Source organism: Hypanus sabinus, chromosome 11 (assembly GCF_030144855.1).
Source record: "Hypanus sabinus isolate sHypSab1 chromosome 11, sHypSab1.hap1, whole genome shotgun sequence".
Taxonomy (NCBI): domain Eukaryota; kingdom Metazoa; phylum Chordata; class Chondrichthyes; order Myliobatiformes; family Dasyatidae; genus Hypanus; species Hypanus sabinus.
In genome coordinates this window covers 111,841,125-111,861,786 of record NC_082716.1, presented here as the reverse complement: position 1 = coordinate 111,861,786, position 20,662 = coordinate 111,841,125, and the positions used below count along the sequence as shown (strand labels likewise).

The window sequence follows — 20,662 nt, the reverse complement described above, 5'->3', positions numbered from 1 at the left end:
TCGAGGCTCTGCGACGTTTACTCAGCTTTGCTGTGTGATAGGCTGTGGCTTGCTCCAAGCTTCGTGTCTATGGACAGTCTTGTGTTCTGAATGCTTTTTGCTACATTTATTGTTTGCGTGATTTGTTTATTTTCCTCTCTGCACATTGGTTGTTTGATGATTGTTTTTTATGGGGTCTTTTGGGTTTCTTTGTTTCATGACTGCCTCTGTGGACACGAATCTCAAGGTTGAATAATGTATATGTAGTTTGATAATGAAAGTACTTTGAAAGATACGGTAAAATGCAGCATTTGCATCAAATCAAATCAGCAAAGATTTTGCCGAGCAGCCCACAAGCATCCCCAGGTATCCGGCGCCGCGGTAGCATGCCCATAAACGTATCCGGCGCCGCGGTAGCATGCCCGTAAACGTATCCGGCGCCGCGGTAGCATGCCCGTAAACGTATCCGGCGCCGCGGTAGCATGCCCATAACTCACTGGCCCTGGCACCTGTAAGGGTGGAAACCGGAATGCCTGGAGGAACCTCGTGGTTATACAAACTCTCTACACACAGTAGCGGGAATCGAACCTAAACCTTGCGTTGCACCACCAGGCCACCCTCTTTTTTGAAGACGATTCAGAATCGGTTTGATATCACCAGCATATGCCATGAAATCTGTTGACTTTACAGTGGCTTGCAATACACAATAGGATAAAGCATGAATTACAGTACCGACGTGTGGCTGTTTGTATATATCTGTTTCTGTCTGTATGTCATTGAGGATTCCCCATCACTCAGCTATAGCTCTTCCTGAATCATTGAGTGTGTACCTCCGTCCTGATGGTAACAATGAGAACAAGGCATGATCTAGGTGATGGACACCAGCTTGTTGAAGCATCGCTCCTTGAAAATGTCTGGGTGCTGGGGAGGCAGGTGCCCATGATGGAGCTGATGGAGTTTACAACTCTCTGCAGCTTACTTTTGATCCTGTGCAGTGGCACCTCCCCCCCCCCCCACCACCCCCCATACCAGACAGTAATACCGCTAGTTAGGATGCTCTCACGGTACCTCTGTAGAGATCTGTGAGTGTTTTAAGTGACATACCAAATCCACTGAAACTCCGAATGAAATATAGCCACTGTCTTGCATTCTTTGGGGCCAGGTTAGATCCTCAGCGATGTTGACACCCGAAAATTTGAACTTGCTCACCCTTTCCACTCTGATCCCTCTGAGGTCTGGTGTATGTTCCCTCATATTACCATTTCTGAAGCCCACAATCAGTTCTTTCGTCTACTGAAGTTGGGTGCAAGGTTGTTGCTGCGACACCACTCCACCAGTAGATCTGCCTCGCTCCTGTACATCCTCTCGTCACCATCTACTATGCCAGCTGATAGTAATTCCAGTCACTGCTGTTGTAACTGTAGGGCTCTCAGTACCAGTAACTGTGGTGTTAACTGTTCAGGCTAACAAAATGGCTTTTCTGTATTGTTATAATGAAAAGGCTTCTCTGTAATGTTACTTAATGCTGTAATGGGTTTCTGTGTCTGGAATGTTTGGGTTATAACTGTAGATAAGGGGGGAACTAACCAATGGAGAATTGTTATGCTATCTTGTATCTGTGAGCCAAGCGGGAGTTCGCGGTCTTTTTCGGGAGGCGAGCGAGGAGGATGGACGTGTGAGGAGCGGACAGCGGTTCCAGGGCGGCGGATACTGGACGTCGGCGGTTCGGACGGTGGCCGAAGGCTCGGAAGGTCGTTGTGGATGGAACCGGAGGCGTGACCTCCAACGTATTGAAATATTATGTGCAGAAACTGATAAACTTACTGATTTGGTGCCTCTAGGTTATCTGTTTCTACTAACCCATCACTAAGAAATAACTATAAATTTGCAATTGTTTACTCGCCTTTGGTGTATTGTCTGATATTTGTGTTGCGAGTATGTACTGGGGGGGCATTACACCATATTTACACCAAAGTATCACACTATTGGCGGGGCGATGGCGGTTCACCCTAGGTGAACGGGGGTAAATTGGGGGCAAGGATGCTACGTAATCATCTCTACATTCTGACCAACTTCCCACTGTCACTTGCCAACACAAAGGGGACCGTTTGAAAGAAAGTGGAGAGCACCCAGAGTGGCTTAAACTGACAGTGATGGGAGCGGCTTCTTAGTTCACCCATCTGGGAGGAATCCAATGCACTTGGGAGAAACCCATTGCTCATGGAGAACGTGCCATCTCCACGCACGCAGACAGCACTGAAGGTTAATATTGAATGTGGGTTAATTCTGATTCCCATTCCTGTCCGACATGTCGGTCCATGGCCTGTTGTGCCAAGATCAGGCCACCCTCAGGGTGGAGGAGCAGCACCTTGTATTCCGTCTGGGTAATCTCCAAACTGATGGCATCAATGTTGATTTTTGCCTTCCAGTAAAAAGAAAAAAAATTTCCTCTCCCCTCTCTTCTTCCATTCCCCACTTTGGCCTCTTGCCTCTCCCCAACTACCTATCACCTCTCCCTGGGTCCTCTCCTCCTTCCCTTTCTCCTATGGTCCACTCACTTCCTATCAGATTCCTTCCTCGACAGCCCTCTACCTTCTAATCCACCTGGCTTCAACTACCACCTTCCAGCTGGACTCCTTCCCCTCTCCCCACCTTTTTATTCTGCGTATTTCCCCCTTCCTTTCCAGTCATGAAGAAGGGTCTCGGCCCAAAATGTCGACTGTTCATTCATTGCCATAGATGCTGCCTGACCTGCAGGGTTCCTCCAGCATTTTGTGTGTGTTGCTTTGAATGCAGCCCACTAGAACTCTCTTTTTTTAAAAAAAAGCTCTTTAAACATTAGCTTTATCTGTCACATGTACATTAAATCAGGCAGTGTTGGTCTTGGCGAAGTACGTCAGCCTGTATAATACTTTCCTATTCCGTACATGGGATGGCACAGTAGAACTGTGTTCAGCCTAATGCTACTACAGTGCCAGTGGCCCTGCTCAATTCCTGCAACTGTGTGTAAGGAGTTTGTACGTTCTCCCCATGGTCGTGTGGGTTCCTCCGGGTGCTTTCCACTCTCATTCTCCAAAGATATACAGGTTAGTAGGTTAATTGGTCACATGATGTAATGGGGTGGAGCAGGCCTGCTGGGCCGGAAGGGCCTGCTATTGTGCTGAAACTCTAAAGTGTAAAAAAAACAAAGCACATAATAGTGTCAACATTTACCTTGAATCTCTGCTTTAATTGCATCATTTCCGTAGCTTGCGCTTGGATTCCTGGTGACCCTGTCGCAGTCTTTGTCACAACTGCCGCTACTTCTCCCCATCTCCTCTCTTCCGCCATTCTTTCTTACTGCTCATTATGCTGCGGCAGTTCAGGGCAGCAATGAAGGTTCTCTATCTCTGGCAGTGTTCATGTCAGTAACTCTCTCTCTGAGTCTGGCAAGTCCCAAGTGGACTTGAACCAAAGTATATAGCCCTGCTCCAGTTAGCTTGGCTCTCCGGGTCATTGAGGCTAGCAAGCCTCCAAACCCTATGACAAGGTTGTGGTCCTCTTGTCATGAGCCTTTCTCATTCTCTGCTCCTTTCCTTTCTCCCATGGTCCACTCTTCTCTCTAGCCCTTTACCTTTCCCACCCACCTGGCTTCACCCATCACCTTCCAGCGACCTTTTTATTCTGGTGGCTTCCCCCTTCCTTCCCAGTTCTGAAGGGTTTCAGCCCAAAACATAAGACTGTTTATTTCTTTCTGTAGATGCTGCCTGACTTGCTGAACTCCTGCAGCATTTTTTGTGTGTTGCTGTGGATTTGGCTGTGTAGCCTCTTAGTTCATGACCTTAGTTCATCCAGGAATACTTTATTAACAGAACAGTCTTGGTGTATGCTCACTGTTTGGAGTGTGGTAACATACAGTAATGTAAGGCAGTTTGATTGTGGTCAGATATTTTGTTTATCCCACTGCTGTCTGTAAGGACAGAGACATAAGGTTAGGGTTAGTAAGTTGTGGGCAAGCTAAGTTGTCATTGGAAGCATGTTGACACTTGTTGGCTGTCCCCGTGATGATAGTTGTTGAAGGAAATTGCGTATTTTCCTCTGTTTTGATGTATATTTGATAAATAAAACTAATGTAATCTGAATAAAGAAGTGCCTTAATGCTAGTGATATCTCCCTACCGCCCCCAGGAATTAAATGCTCTGATGCATGAAGCCGTAAGTTAAGTTTTATTGAGACTCTAGGCTGGAGGCACAGGAACCCATACAACAATCTGCTAGAGGAACCCAGTGGGTCAAGCTTCATCTATGGGAGTGGGGTGAATTGAAATCATGGATTAGGATTTTTTGAGGCCTCTGTTGGTTATGGTCAACCATGGAAATGTGTATCTAGATAGCTAGGATACAAAGCCAAGGCAGTACAATATGGAGAGCAAACTGTTGCCCTTGTAGCAGGCTCCCTCTCTCCATGCATCTGCTGAACCCAAAGGAACGACAGAACCTGGTACAGCAGCATCACGTGAGTTACCAGTCAGCATTGAACTCAACATAGGACTGCCGTAGGGTGCCCAGTTCTGGAATTTTCCTTCAGGATTTACTCCTGAAGCCTTCCCCATGAGTGGGTATAGCCGCATGGAGGTGAAGGTTTCAGATGAAAACTTTCCTTCTGGATGAGCTGCCAACCACAGCTGGCGAGCCCCATCTGCCAGAAATGACGGGTTTTAAGGTGCCAGTAACCCACCTTTGGCCCTTCTCCTGTCAGTAGAAACGGTCCCACCGGGCTTAGTGGGTAAGACAGACATGAAGGCCAGGAGCTGGACTTGGTTGTCAGAGGCTGTTTGAGGTGCATGCCATTGGGAGCACCTCAAATATTACCCATTTAATTGATAATGGGAGCTTATCCCCATTACCACCCCGATAATAACAAACTTAAGAAACCGGTTTAGGATTAAGAAGAAAGGTAAGTATTAAATGGAAGTGGGGAATTGATGAAATGCAGCAAAGGTAGATCAAAGGGATGAGTGAAGATTGTAGTGGGTAGAGTTGAGAGACAGCCTGATAGATGGAGTGAGTCAAGCCCATCACCCCTACTGGGGCATGGGCCGCTGAGAGCAGCTCACCAAAGTCCTCTGTCCAGGGCCAGTCTTTCACGTTGACCCTAGGTGTAGCCCATCTTGTCTTCTAGCTGAAGATCTTTCCTCTCCCAGGAACGAGATGTTTGGAGCTTGTGTTAGCGTTTCTGTAGCTCTGGACGTTGGGGATGTGGTTGCTAGCCTCAACCCCACTCTTTCTCCTATTGCAGCCGGGTTAGGGGTCATCCACAGTGGATTTAAGCTGATGAAGGCAGAGGTAAAAAGAAGATTGAGCCTATCTCTTCTACCCCATCTCCGGCCTCTTGTGTCACCATTCCCTGCGTTTTATACCAGCTATCTCCCCTTGTAGACCTGATTCAAGGTTGACCATTCCTTCTGCCACCCCGCTAGACCTGCAGGTTATTTATAACTCTAGTTTTATTGTTGATAACTGATCCAAACAGCACAGTTCTCAATCTTTGGTTTCTGAGTGTTCGATCGAGAAACCTTTTCTCTTGTCCTGATTTTGACCTGCTTCCATTTTAATTAGGGGGTCCTCTAAACTGGAAGAAGCATGCGAAATGTACTGCAGAGCTGCTAACATGTTCAAGATGGCTAAGAACTGGAGTGGTGAGTACAGTTACCAGATGCCACAATGATCTGTCATGTTGACTATTCCTGCTTCATAACTACCGGTACTCTCTAGAACGGCGGAGGCTGAGGGGAGATCTGATAAAGGTTTATAAGAGGCACAGATAGAGTAGACAGACAGCAGCTTTTTTTCACTAGGGTTAACATAACTAATACCAGAGCATACATTTAAGGCAGGGGTTCTTAACCTGGAGCCTGCCAAGATAAAAACAACCAAACTCAAAAGCCCACATGAAAAGAGCCCTCCGCATGCAGGAGGCTCAGTCAATTCACTGCATGATCCATTGGCCACATGCGTAATTGCCATAAATTCAAAATTCAAAATAAATTTTATTATCAAAGTACATATATGTCATCATATACAACATTTTCTTGTGGGCATACTGAATAAATCTATAGAATAATAATCATAACAATTCAGTTCCCAACCAAGTAGCTTTTAGTTTGTTGTTATCACGGAAAACTTTTGCGTGCCATCCATACAGATCATTTCACCACCTCAGCACATGGAGGTAGTACAAGGGAAAATAAATAACAATGCAAATAAAGTTGGAATTTTTTTTATTGTCACCTGTGTAAGGGCATTCTCTGGATTATATAGCAAATATTAAGTTCAACAGCTGCCATTCTTCAAATATGAATATGGATTGCAGATTGAATTTAAAATACAGCTCAGGACAATGGGCTTCCTGGAGCTGCAGGTTGGGCTCAATCGCAAACACTCCATTTGGACCTTAGATGTCTGCATATGCACGAATGTGGCCTAGAGTCAGAGGGTATTAACATTCATTTTGGGTGTCTGGAATGTGGAAGGAGATGTGTGGGAAACTGTATGTAATTCAGAGGAAGCATTGTGGGTATATTGTAACTACGCTGATATCTTTGATCTCTAGCATTTTAAAAATGTTGTACAATTTTGGGTCGAGCAAGCCTCTTCTTCCAGGAATGTCTCAATATGATACCTGTTGCTTGTTTCTGTTGAGTGAAACACTTCTATATCCACTAGCTTCAGTGTCTCCCTGGTGACTTTGTTCACATCACAACACCCTGTACCAAGTGCAGCTGGTCTTGATAATGGTCATACAGATCAAATCATTACACAGTACTCTGAGGTAGTGCAAGGTAAAGCAATAACAGGCAGAATGAAGTGTAACAGTTACAAGGAAACTGCCATGCCGGTAGACAATAAGGTGCATGGTCACAACAAGGTAGAATGAGATCAAGAGTTCACCTTATTGTCCTAGGAAGCCATTCCAGAGTCTTATTACTCCCAGGTAGAAGCTGTCCTTGAGCCTGGTGGTACATGCTTTCGGGCTTTTGTAGTTTCTGTCCAGTGAGGGGTGGGGGGGGGGGGGGGGGGAGGAATCTGGGATGGGTGGGATCTGTGATTATGCTGGCTGCTTTCCTGAGGCAGTGAGAAGTGCAGACAGAGTCTAAGGAGGGGAGACTGGCTCCTGCAGTGTTATTTAGTATCTGTCTCTCAGGTTAGTTGGCAATTTGGACTGGCCCACAGTTGGGAATTCCCTTTATGTCAGGGGTTCCTTTATGTCACGTAATCTTACCCACTTTTTACCGAGGGGTCCGTGTTGGGAACCCCTGCTCAAGCAGTGACCTAATATCGTCAGTGAAGTATTGGTTTATTATTGTCATATGTACGGAGATAGTGACAAGCTTGTCTTGCATACTGTTCATGCAGATCAGATCATTACACAGTGCATTGAGCAAGATAACGTAGAATAAAGTGTAACACTGACAGAGAAAGTGAAGTGCAAGTGGAAAATAAGGTACAAGGTCATTACGAGGTAGATGTGAGGCATCTTGTCACTCTTAGGGACTGTACAAGAGTCCAGGATAGAAGCTGTCCTTGAGCCTGGTGGTATGGACTCTCAAGCTCTTGTATCTATAGCCTGATGGGAGGGGGGAGAAGGGAGAATGGCAAGGATGGATAGGCATCTTACATGATCAGGTTAGTCTGAAGGGCTTGTTCCAGTCCTGTGGGACTGTCGACTATTATCGATAGTGGGTTTGCCTTTCTTTCCTACAATATACAGTGCCTGTGTAGATTGCTATTTGAATTTGGCACTACCTCCTAACCCAAACAGACAAATTAATTGAACAAAGAAATTGAATGCTGGAATAAAGAAACAAGATCAGAAGCATAGACCGATTGAACAACCAAAGACTAACCCCCCTCCCCAATTGTTCTAATAAGCCCTTCAAAACTTTTGCCTATCCATCTCTTGGTGTAACTCATGAGTTCCATGCAATGTTGACTGCAATATTTTTCTCCCATCACTGCAAGATGTTCGAGCTTCTTTTCCCAGTATATGTCCCAGAAATTCCAGCCGTCGTTTCCCAAATGATGATATCAGTTCCCTCCTTCGTCCAGCATTTCACAACACTTCCTCAATTGTTATTCTGTCCTTCCACAATATTTTCATCATTCTCAAAAACCACATTTCTGCAATTTCCCTCATTTTGTTTTGATAATGTCCAACTTTTGGTTCCATATGTCAGAGGTAATTTTTGTTTCAGACAGTGTTGGGTGTGTGGAATGCCCTGCTAAGGGTGGTGATAGAGGCAGATACATCGGTGGCATTTAAGAAACTCTTTGATAGGCATTTGGATGAAAGAAAAATGGAGGTCTGTGTGGATGAGAGGAAGTTAAGTTATAAGCTTGGCACAACATTGTGGGCCTGTACTATCTATGTCATAACTCTGGACAGATGTGTCGTGACCTAAAGTGCTGACTTGCACTTTTTTGTATCCACAGATGCTAGTTTTTGTTCTCGTTTTTCACCCTATGCACTGTGCTTTGCCTTTAAGGCTGTTTAAGTGACTTGTGGCAGTCTTTCACACAGCAACAAGGCAACATTTTCCCAATAGCTCAGATTGTGAGAGTGCAACCGAAACATGATTTATCATCTTTGCCTTTGAATTCTACTGATACTCTCTGCAGGCTGATTTAGATCTATGGGGAAGGAGAATGGTGTGAAACCCATTCGACAGCCACATTCATCTAAAACTTTGTTAAGAAGCTTGAAAAATAATCAGGTTAGCACAGCTAACCTCATTTTGAGTCTGTCTCATTACTTATGTGTGTCCATGTCTGCGTGCTTTTATGTGTGGACCTCATTTGCAATTATTCAACCTTTCCCTGTAACTCAGCTGCTCAAATCCTGGTGACATTTTTGTAAATTTTCTCTTCACTCCTCTGATCTTATTTACATCTTTCCTGTAGGCAGGTGAGCGGAACTGCACACAATACTCCAAATTAGGCCTCACCAATGTCCTGTACAGCTGCAGTGTAACATCCTAAATCCTGTACTCAATACTTTGATTTATGAAGGTCAGTGTGCCAAAAGCTTTAATCTACAATGCTATCTCCCTCTGACGCCCCTTTGCAAGGGATTATGGAGCTGTATTCCCAGATCACCTTGTTCTGACTCCCTTCATGCCTGTCCATTCATTCTCCAAGTTTGTCCTGCCAAAGTGCAAAACCTCACACTCATCTGCATTTAGGACGGGGGGGGGGGGGGATTTCTTTAGATAGATGGATGTGAATCTGTGGAATTTATAGCCACAGATGGCTGTAAAGACCAAGTAATTGGGTATATTTAAAACAGGTTCTTGGTTAGTAAGATTGTCACATGTTAGGGGAGAAAGCAAGAGATTGGGATAAAGAGGGATTTAAAAAAAAATCAGCTATGATCGAATGACGGAACAGACTTGATAGGGCAAATGGCCAAGTTCTGCTCCAGAGTCTAATGATCCTTATTTCCATAAGCAGCAGGTGCTGCTGGTACCCACTCATAATCTTTTTCTCTTTAGCTGCAGGCAATGCCTTCTGTGAAGCTGCTAAACTCCACCTACACTTGCAGAGCAAACATGATGCTGCAACAAACTTTGTGGATGCTGGAAATGCCTTTAAGAAAGCTGACCCTCAAGGTAATCTCTACTATTGTTGCAAATATTCCCTTAGACTGCAGAAATGCAGTGTAAAATGTGTTTTAAAGGCTTAAAATTAGCATTTCTCTCTGATACTTCTCTGTAGTGTTAAAGTGTTATCAAAGTACATATAAATTAGACAACCTTGAGGCTATGTCCACACTACGCCGGATAAATCCGTAACCGAAGCTTTTTCTCTTCGTTTTTATCCTCTATCTACACTAAAACGGCATTTTCATCCCCAGAAACTGGAGCTTTTCAGAAACACTCTCCAGGGTGTGTAATTTTGAAAATGCCACTTGGTCAGATCAGTGTGGATGGGGTAAAAGGAGGTCTGAAAAAGCTGTCAGACAGCAGCGTGCCGCTTCTTAAAAATATATAAATAAATATAAATACAAATAAATATACTCACTTTGCTCTGTTTTCTGTCCTTGCTCGTATGAAGGTGGTTTACCTATTTATGCAAGTACTTCTCTGACAATAGATGTGTAACAGCCTAATGTAACATTGTATGGAAATACAAGATAATACTGAGGCAGACATGTTTTACACATTTAACAAGGTGCTTTATTAATGCAACAGAGTTAGTCAGTTTTTCAGTGTTTGTTGTCAGCCAGATCATTACTGTCTGTGAACTCCCTTTTGGTCGCCTCCATATGCTCCAGTATTTGTTTTTTTTTACTTTTAAATCCTCCTGCGCGAGAGCCAACAGCTGCCCATTGTTTAAGTTTTTCACGGTGAGATTTGACACCAAACATGTCACTTGTTTTCGGTACATGTGTCCTGAGCATGCGCAGTAGGAGGAGATTCGCCGAAATATCTGTTTCAATGTGGACAGAGATATTTTTTTAAGATGCATAGTGTGGACGCCTATCGTTTTTACGCGAAACTGGCGTTTTCAAAATTATCCGGTCTAGTGTGGATGTAGCCTGAGAATCATCTCCTTGCAGGCTGCCAGAAAACAAGAAACCCCAAAGAACCCATTTTTTAAAAAAGACTAACAAACTCCCAGAGCACAGAGAAAGAGGAAAAAAAACACAAATCATGCAAACAGCAAAAACAAGCAACGGCATTCAGAGCAAAAGGAAGTCCACAGACATGAATCCCAGACCAACCGAAGCAAGCCCACACCCCCAGCCTCCGTTTAGCACACAGTGGGTCAAGTCGTTGTGAAGCTGCAGACATGAAGCCTGGAGCAGGCCCACAGCCCCAGCCTCCGTTTAGCACACAGTGGGTCAAATCATTGTGAAGCTGCAGACACGAAGCCTGGAGCAGGCCCACACCCCTAGCCTCCGTTTAGCACACAGTGGGTCAAATCATTGTGAAGCTGCAGACATGAAGCCTGGAGCAGGCCCACAGCCTCAGCCTCCGTTTAGCACACAGTGGGTCAAGTCGTTGTGAAGCTGCAGACATGAAGCCTGGAGCAGGCCCACAGCCTCAGCCTCCGTTTAGCACACAGTGGGTCAAATTGTTGTGAGGCTGCAGACCCGAAGCTTGGAGCAGGCCCACACCCCCAGCCTCCATTTAGCACACAGTGGGTCAAATCGTTGTAAAGCTGCAGACATGAAGCCTGGAGCAGGCCCACACCCCCAGCCTCCGTTTAGCACACAGTGGGTCAAATCGTTGTGAAGCTGCAGACACGAAGCCTGGAGCAGGCCCACACCCCTAGCCTCCGTTTAGCACACAGTGGGTCAAATCGTTGTGAAGCTGCAGACATGAAGCCTGGAGCAGGCCCACACCCCCAGCCTCCGTTTAGCACACAGTGGGTCAAATCATTGTGAAGCTGCAGACACGAAGCTTGGAGCAGGCCCACACCCCCAGCCTCTGTTTAGCACACAGTGGGTCAAGTCGTTGTGAAGCTCCAGACACGAAGCTTGGAGCAGGCCCACACCCCCAGCCTCCGTTTAGCACACAGTGGGTCAAATCGTTGTGAAGCTCCAGACACGAAGCCTGGAGCAGGCCCACACCCCCAGCCTCCGTTTAGCACACAGTGGGTCAAATCGTTGTGAAGCTCCAGACATGAAGCCTGGAGCAGGCCCACACCCCCAGCCTCCGTTTAGCACACAGTGGGTCAAGTCGTTGTGAAGCTCCAGACACGAAGCCTGGAGCAGGCCCACACCCCCAGCCTCCGTTTAGCACACAGTGGGTCAAATCATTGTGAAGCTCCAGACACGAAGCCTGGAGCAGGCCCACACCCCTAGCCTCCGTTTAGCACACAGTGGGTCAAATCGTTGTGAAGCTGCAGACACGAAGCCTGGAGCAGGCCCACACCCCCAGCCTCCGTTTAGCACACAGTGGGTCAAATCATTGTGAAGCTGCAGACACGAAGCCTGGAGCAGGCCCACACCCCCAGCCTCCGTTTAGCACACAGTGGGTCAAATCCTTGTGAAGCTGCAGACACGAAGCCTGGAGCAGGCCCACACCCCCAGCCTCCGTTTAGCACACAGTGGGTCAAATCATTGTGAAGCTGCAGACACGAAGCCTGGAGCAGGCCCACACCCCCAGCCTCCGTTTAGCACACAGTGGGTCAAATCCTTGTGAAGCTGCAGACACGAAGCCTGGAGCAGGCCCACACCCCCAGCCTCCATTTAGCACACAGTGGGTCAAATCGTTGTGAAGCTCCAGACACGAAGCCTGGAGCAGGCCCACAGCCTCAGCCTTGGATCAGTACAGAGTAAGTGTCATGTAGTAGTGAGCAGAACTGACCTGATCCCCGCCTCCGATCCTGACACCATCCATCTGGCCCAGTGTGTAAATTGTCCGAACGTTGGGATGTTCTCCACACTCAGACCCGGGCCATGCTGCTGTGATGCTTGGCGGGCTTGGACACCCCCCCCCCCCCCCCCCCGCCGTGCTTCGGCCTGCATTTGACCTTTCCAAATTGGCCTCTTGCTGATTAGATTTACAATGCATGAACATGGAATAATTTATTAACTGTTTATGGAATGCAAGTGTTTAGAAATTTTAAATTCCCTTTTAATGAGGATGAATATTTTTGCAGATAGTAATGCAAGATTGATTCACTGGGTCTGTTACAGCTGGCTTCTGTTTATGTACAAGTCAATCAACTGACCTGTCTAATCAAGGATTAGTTTTACTCACCATATACATTTGCATGTGTCAGGAATCCGTGCTGTGATTGTTTATATGTTATAATTTGCTGCGGTGTCTTGGTTCAAAGTACATTTATAATCAAAGCAACACTTTCAAAATGCTGGAGGAACTCAGCAGTTCAGGCAGCCTCTGTGGAAAAGAGTAAACAGTCAACGTTTCGGGCTGAACTCATCAACAGGACTGGAAAGGAAGGAGGCTGCCATTTCACACATTAGTTGATGAAGGTTCAGTTCTTTGTGGTTAACGAGTTCTCCCTGAGATTCTGTGGATTTAATCTGCAGATTGATTGGTTAATTAGTTGCTGTGATTGGCCTAACGTGTGGGTGAGCAATAGAATCTAGAGACCCAACGGGTAAGATGCAGACACAGCGGCCACTGTGAGTCCAGTCAAAGGTGGATTTGGTTGTTTTGTATGTCGTTTTTAAGATTGTCAGTCACTGCTGGATACTAAGCCCATCAGGTACTGCAGGACAATCCCATCAGCAGATTGCTCAATGGCAATGGAGCTAGACTTATTGCTTACTGTTGTTATGTCGTGTACTGTTGTGCCGAGAAGGTGCAAGGTACGAATGATTGGCCTGAACATTTTTATTGTGATCGCAAGACCCTTGTTGGACGTTGGTAATGTAGAATGCTGTAAGTCCATTTCACGGGTTCATTGGTATTCGCAGCAGTGGGGGGAGCTGTGTTATCTCAGTTGTGGTGTGGACTAAGCCTGGTAGTGGGTTCACTTGTTGTAGCCAACCAGGAGAGCAGATGCCAAGGCGGTGTGGGAAAGCCTCTGTGGAATGCATTGGGTTGGAGATTGGCCCTTTATGTTCTGCCCTCTGGTTTTCACTTGGTGCTGCTCTCCAGTGTTCATGGTTGAAAAATAAGTTGGACCAGGACAACCTACCATAAATCTACAGACACATCAATTGGGGACTTTGGCTATATGTTTTTTTTCACTCTGTGACTGTATGTTTTTCTGAAGTCATAGCCGTATGTGCTATTTGTGCTGTATTGGTGATGGACTTTGTACCTTGGCCTGGAGAAGTGCTGCTTTGTTTTAGCTATATTCATGTATGGTTAAATGATAATTAAACTTGAAAATAAAATGGGATTAGTGTGAATGGAGTTAGTATTATCATTGGCATTACGGGGGCTGAAAAGAAAAGAGCCATCAGAACTGTCACAGAGGTTGCTGAGTGATCCTCCGGATAGCTATGGATCAAGACATATGACCCATGGACCGACACTGGGTCAACACAGGGCCTGATCAGCACTGGCTGGGTCACTTGGGTAAGAGTGTCTGATGTTGAAAGACCCGATGACCTCAGATTACATCAATGATGATGTGTCCCAGCACATCCAAGGATGAATCTCAGCATCATAGTGATGGTCGGTACAAACACAATGAGCCAAAATGCCTGTGAGTCTGAGAAATCAGAAGATGGTTTTTGATAATTGAATGCACAGCTTTTGCCTGTGTCCACATGTTAAGATGATATTCAACTTTAAAAGAACAGGCAGAAATGGGTGCATTGTTAGTAACCTAAGGTATTCCTTTTAAACTAATGTTAAATGGTTTTCTCCATTTTTATCTTTTTAGAAGCCATTAATTGTTTGAACAGAGCTATCGAGATTTACACAGATATGGTAAGATGTCAACATCATTGCTTGAATTTTTCATTAATGGGACATGTTTTCATTAACAAGAAGTAATTTGCAAAGCCCAAATCCCAGGACTCAATGAGACTTTGAGAGTATCCCATTTTTAACTTCCAATGAATAAACTCTAAATTCTTTGGGCTCAGCAGGGTGGATACAGGAAGGATCCTTCTGGTCGAGTTTAGAACCAGAGGTCGCAGTCTGAGAATAAGGGGTAGGATGAGATGAGAAGTTTCTTTAGAATTCTCTATCCTAAAGAACTGTTGCCATTGTTCATTCAAAACGGGCAATTTGGATATTGAGGACAGAAGGAAAAGGGATGTAGTACAGGAAAGTAAAACCAAGGTAGAAGTTCAGTGTTTCAATTTAATATCAGGGAATGTTTACACTATACAACCTGAAATTCTTACTCTTCACAGACATCCATCAACAGAAAAAACACCCAAAGAAAGAATGACAGAAACATCCGAACCCCAAAGCTCCCCCTCCCCTCTTACGCACAAGCAGCAGCAAAAACCACAACCTCAGAATCAGAATCAGGTTTATTATCACCGGCATGTGTCGAGAAATCTGTTAACTTGCAGTAGTTCAATACACAATATAGAAGAAAAATTAATAATAAATAAATTACTGTATACATATATTGAATAGATGAAAATCATGCAAAAACCAGAAATAATATATTTAAGATGTTGGAAAAGATTTGTAGCTCGGGTTGAGGGTGTTGTTGAGTGGCTAACCGAGCTGGCTTGTTAGCTTGCAGACGTTTCCTTCCCCAACTAGACAACATCATCAGTGCAAGTTCGAGTGAAATGTGGGTGATCTACTTTGTCTTTTATGTGTCCTGTGATTAATCTGTTTGTATGTGTGTGGGGGTATATGTGTCTTTTCTGTTGATTACCGATGATGTAATCTGCACTTGGTTTGTTAAAATCCAATTTGATGATAATTGTCCAGGCTGTGTCAATTGACCGTTATGTAGGATTAAAGTCGTCATCATTGATACGTGTAATCAGGTGTGAATTGCCTCTTGGCTCTGGACTGAGGATTTGACGCTGAATTGCAATGTAAACTTCGATGTGCTTGTTGATAGAATTCTGTGTGGAGAACAAAGCCTCTAAGAATTCTTGTCATGATCGACTTTCCCTTGCATCTATACACTGTGACAGCGAAGCACATCAAATCAACTGGACCAATGTCACTATTTTAGGCCAAGCCCATCAAAGACAAGCCTGGGAATTATCACCTGATCGGACTTTAACAAACCAGTCGTGGATTACATCATCAGTAACCAATAGAAATGACACGTGTACGCAGACACGTATGAACTACGTAGATCACCCACATTTCATTGGAAGTTGCACTGATGATGTTGTCTAGCTGGGTAACGAAACGCCAACAAGCTAACGAGCCAGCTCGGTGAGCTACTTAATAACGAGAAATAATATATATTAAAAAAGTGAGGTAGTGCCAAGGGTTCAATGTCCATTTAGGAATCGGATGGCAGAGGGGGAATAGCTGTTCTTGAATCGCTGAGTGTGCCTTCAAGCTTCTGTACCTCCTACCTGACAGTAACACTGACAAAAGGGCATGCCCTGGGTGCTGGAGGTCCTTAATAATGGACGCTGCCTTTCTGAGACACTGCTTCCTAAAGATGTACTGGGTACTTTGTAGGCTAGCACCCAAGATGGAGCCGACTAAATTTACAACCCTCTGCAGTTTCTTTCAGTCCTGTGCAGTAGCCCCCCTGTACCAGACAGTGATGCAGCACGTCAGAATGCTCTCCATGGTACATCTATAGAAGTTTTTGAGTGTATTTGTTGACATGCCAAATCTCTTCAAACTCCTAATGAAGTATAGCTTCTGCCTTGCCTTCTTTATAACTGCATCAATAAGTCCGGACCAAGTTAGGTCCTCAGAGATCTTGACACCCAAGAACTTGAAACTGCTCACTCTCTCCACTTCTAATCCCTCTCTGAGGATTGGTATGCGTTCCTTTGTCTTGCCCTTCCAGAAGTCCACAATCAGCTCACTCTTTTGTCTTACTGACATTGATTGCCAGATTGTAGCTGTGACACCACTCCACTAGTTGGCATGTCTCGCTCCTGTACACCCTCTCATCACCATCTACCAACAATGGTTGTATCGTCAGCAAATTTGTAGATGGTTTAGAAAGTATTAACCTTCCCTCACTTGCACCAGCAAAAGCACCAACCTCTACCATTTTGCACAGTACTGGCTCCAAGATCAATTTAACCCTTCCCTCCCATGTAGCCCTCCATTCTTCTTCTTAAATATCTCTAATGTATCCACCTCTGCCACCACCCCTGGGAGAGCATTCCACGCACCCACTGCTCTGTGTTTAAAAAGGACTTTCATCCTCTCATACTTTTCTCCAATCACCTTAATATTATGCCTCCTTGTATTAGCCTTTTCCACCCTGGGAAAAAGTAGACCGTAAGATATAAGAGCAGAATTAGGCCATTTGGCCCATCAAGCATGCTACACCATTTCATCATGACTGATCGATTTTTCCTGTCAGTCACAATCCCCTGCCTTCTCCCCATTACCCTTCAGGCCCTGACTCAGCAAATATTTCACATACCCAAAGACGGCCTCCACAGCTACCTGTAGCAACAAATTCCACAGATTCACCACTCTCTGGCTAAAGGAATTCATCCTCATCTCTGTTCCAAATAGACGTCCCTCTATTCCAGGGGTTCTCAACCTTTTTAATGCCATTGACCCCTACCATTAACTGAGGGGTTTGTGGACCCTAGTTTGGGAACCCCTGCTCTATTCTGAGGCTGTGACTCCACCACCATAAGGAAAATCCTCTCCACATCTGCTGTATCTTGGCCTTTCAACATTTGGATAGGTTTCAGTGAAAAATTCCCTCCCCCCCCCCCCCCCCACCCCACCCCCGCCATTCTTCTGGTCAGTCACCAGCGGAGTGCCTCAGGGAACTGTTCTGGGACCCTTCTTCGTGAGTTTTATAAATGACCTGGATGAGGAAGTGGAGGGGTGGGTTAGTAAGTTTGCTGATGACACAAAGGTTGGTGGTGTTGTGGGTAATGTGGAGGGCTGTCAGAGGTTACAGCGGGACATTGATAGGATGCAAAACTGGGCTGAGAAGTGGCAGATGGAGTTCAACCCAGATAAGTGTCAGGTGGTTCATTTTGGTAGGTCAAATATGATGACAGAATATAGTATTAATGGTGAGACTCTTGGCAGTGTGGAGGATCAGAGGGATCTTGGGGTCCAAGTCCGTAGGACACTCAAAGCAGCTGCGCAGGTTGACTGTGTGGTTAAGAAGGCGTATGGTGTATTGGCCCTCATCAATTATGAAATTGAACTTAGGAGCCAAGAGGTAATGTTGCAGCTGTGTAGGACCCTGGTCAGACCCACTTGGAGTACTGTGCTCAGTTCTGGTCACCTCACTACAGGAAGGATGTGGAAGCCATAGAAAGGGTGCAGAGGAGATTTACAAGGATGTTGCCTGGATTGGGGAGCATGCCTTATGGGAAACCCCACTTGGATTCTGGTCGCCTCACTACGGGAAGGATGTGGAAGCCATAGAAAGGGTGCAGAGGAGGTTTACAAGGATGTTGCCTGGATTGGTTGAGTGAACTTGGCCTTTTCTCCTTGGAGTGACAGAGGATGAGAGGTGACCTGATAGAGGTGTTCAGGATAATGAGAGGCATTGATCGTGTGGATAGTCAGAGGCTTTTTCCCAGGGCTAAAATGGTTGCCACAAGAGGACACAGGTTTAAGGAGCTAGGGAATAGGTACAGAGGAGATGTCAGGGGTAAGTTTTTTTTACTCAGAGAGTGGTGAGTGTGTGGAATGGGCTGCCGGCAATGGTGGTGGAGGTGGATACAATAGGGTCTTTTAAGAGACTCCTGAATAGGTAGATGGAGCTTAGAAAAATAGAGGGCTATAGGTGAGCCTAGTAATTTCTAAGGTAGGGACATGTTCAGCACAACTTTGTGGGCCGAAGGGCTGGTATTATGCTGAAGGTTTTCTATGTTTCTATGTTTTCAGTGTCCAGATAGAGTGGATGTGGAGAGGATGTTTCCTACGGTGAGGGAGTCTAAGACCAGAGGACACAGCCTCAAAATAGTGGGACATCCTTTTAGAACAGAAATGAGGAGGAATTTCTTTAGCCGGAGAGTGGTGAAACTGTGGAATTTGTTGCTACAGGCGGCCAAGTCATTTGACATACTTATGTCAGAAGCTGATGGATTCTTGATTGGTCAGGGCATGTAGGGGTACGGGAGAAGGCAGGAGATTAGAGTTGTGAGGGAAAATAGATTAGCCATGATGAAATGGTCGAGCAGAGTCAATGGACCAAATACCTTCATCCTGCTCCTATATTTTATAGTCTTTTGGTCTTACCCTGTTTTTACCCTGAGATTGGTGGCAGGGTGGAGATGCATCTCTACCAAAGAAGGTGCAAGGTGCTCCTTTCCTCTGCTGGCCTGCAGGTCATCCTTTGAAACCATGGGGGCAGGTGGTGGATGGTCGTATGAGCAGCCGGTGCAGATCACAAGTCCTGGTTATGTGACCACTGACATCAGGCAGACAATCTCTGAAGAGGGTTGATAATGGCTGGGGTCACCCGTCTTGTAAAGACAAACCACTTCTATAGAAAAGTTTGCCAATAACAATCATGCTCGTGGAAAGATAATGACTGCCCACACTTTATGCACATGATGATGATAGTTGTCCTTTTCAATGAAGGAAATGGCTTTGTGACAGCTATTCTGTCAAATTGTCTGACAGTTTTCTAACGGCCACAGTGATGGCTATCCACTGGTCCATTGTGAATAGATTGGCCCATTGAAAGAGCAGTTGTCCTCAATCTTGTTTTTGGATATTTGTTTATTAGAGCTGTAGCCGAACGAGTCCACACCACACCATAACTCCCATGTGACTAATTATAATGAGGCTAGACTTTGTTCTTTCTATTTTGTAAGTGCTAGTTTATGATTAAAATCTCTCTCTGTATTTAGGGTCGGTTTACAATTGCAGCAAAGCATCATATATCAATAGCAGAAATTTACGAGAGCGAGCTGGTGGACATCGAGAAAGTAAGTGTCCAATAAGCTGCATGTTGTCCTTCACGTTCCGGGTCCTTTTGCTTTTCCATTCTGCACCTGCGCTGCTTTGATATATTGCTCAGTACGGATGAGAACTGAAGGGTGGTAGGTGGTGTTTGGAGATTCAGCTTGATAACAGGCTCTTCCAGCCCAATCCCCTCCCCCCTGCCTGATTACACCCATTGACCAATTAACCTACCAACCTGTATGTCTTTGGGATGTGGGAGGGAATTGTAGCAATGGGAGGAAGCCCACACGGTCACGGAGAACATGCGAACTGCTTACAGGGAATTGAACCCGGCTTGCTAGCACTGTAACAGCACTACACTAACTATGTGCCACCACCACTATGGTAGCAGGAGGTGATTCTGTTTGTCCTGGTGCTCTGGGACCACATGGGACCTGCGGCCTCCCTCCCTCCCTGTGTGCCTCTGGGTCTGTTGTGCCAGTGAATGCAACAGTGCAGTCTGGGACGTTCTACCTGAAATCATTACCTTGCAATGTCGGCGACTGTGTGATTGCTCCTCTAATTCGGACATCTGTCTCCAGGTGTTGATGAGGCAGGCTTTGCCCTCTTGACTGGACTGGGGCTACTCTGCCCCGTCCAAGACCGATGCCAGCTGATGCATCTGGTGCTGATGGGTTGTTCGAAAGGTTGAAGTGATAGTATAGCTGTGCTGCTGGTGGTTGGGAAATCCAGTGGATTCCAGTCCATTACATTGATGGGTCTGCACTTGCACATAGGCCAGACCAGATAAATCCAGTGGATTCCAGTCCATTACACTGATGGGTCTGCACTCGCACATAGGCCAGACCAGATAAATCCAGTGGATTCCAGTCCATTACACTGATGGGTCTGCACTTGCACATAGGCCAGACCAGATAAATCCAGTGGATTCCAGTCCATTACACTGATGGGTCTGCACTCGCACATAGGCCAGACCAGATAAATCCAGTGGATTCCAGTCCATTACACTGATGGGTCTGCACTCGCACATAGGCCAGACCAGATAAATCCAGTGGATTCCAGTCCATTACATTGATGGGTCTGCACTCGCACATAGGCCAGACCAGATAAATCCAGTGGATTCCAGTCCATTACACTGATGGGTCTGCACTCGCACATAGGCCAGACCAGATAAATCCAGTGGATTCCAGTCCATTACGCTGA

General features: G+C 45.6%; 1 protein-coding gene across 1 annotated transcript in view; it reads left to right on the top strand.

Annotated features, from left to right (window-relative positions):
- LOC132402288 (alpha-soluble NSF attachment protein) overlaps window positions 1-20,662 on the top strand; it is a 54,366-nt gene that overhangs the window by 12,743 nt on the left and 20,961 nt on the right. The window contains exons 2-5 of the mRNA XM_059985141.1: window positions 5,577-5,656; window positions 9,509-9,625; window positions 14,331-14,377; window positions 19,405-19,482. Coding sequence (XP_059841124.1) covers window positions 5,577-5,656; window positions 9,509-9,625; window positions 14,331-14,377; window positions 19,405-19,482 — 322 coding nt within the window. The remainder of the gene's footprint in view (window positions 1-5,576; window positions 5,657-9,508; window positions 9,626-14,330; window positions 14,378-19,404; window positions 19,483-20,662) is intronic.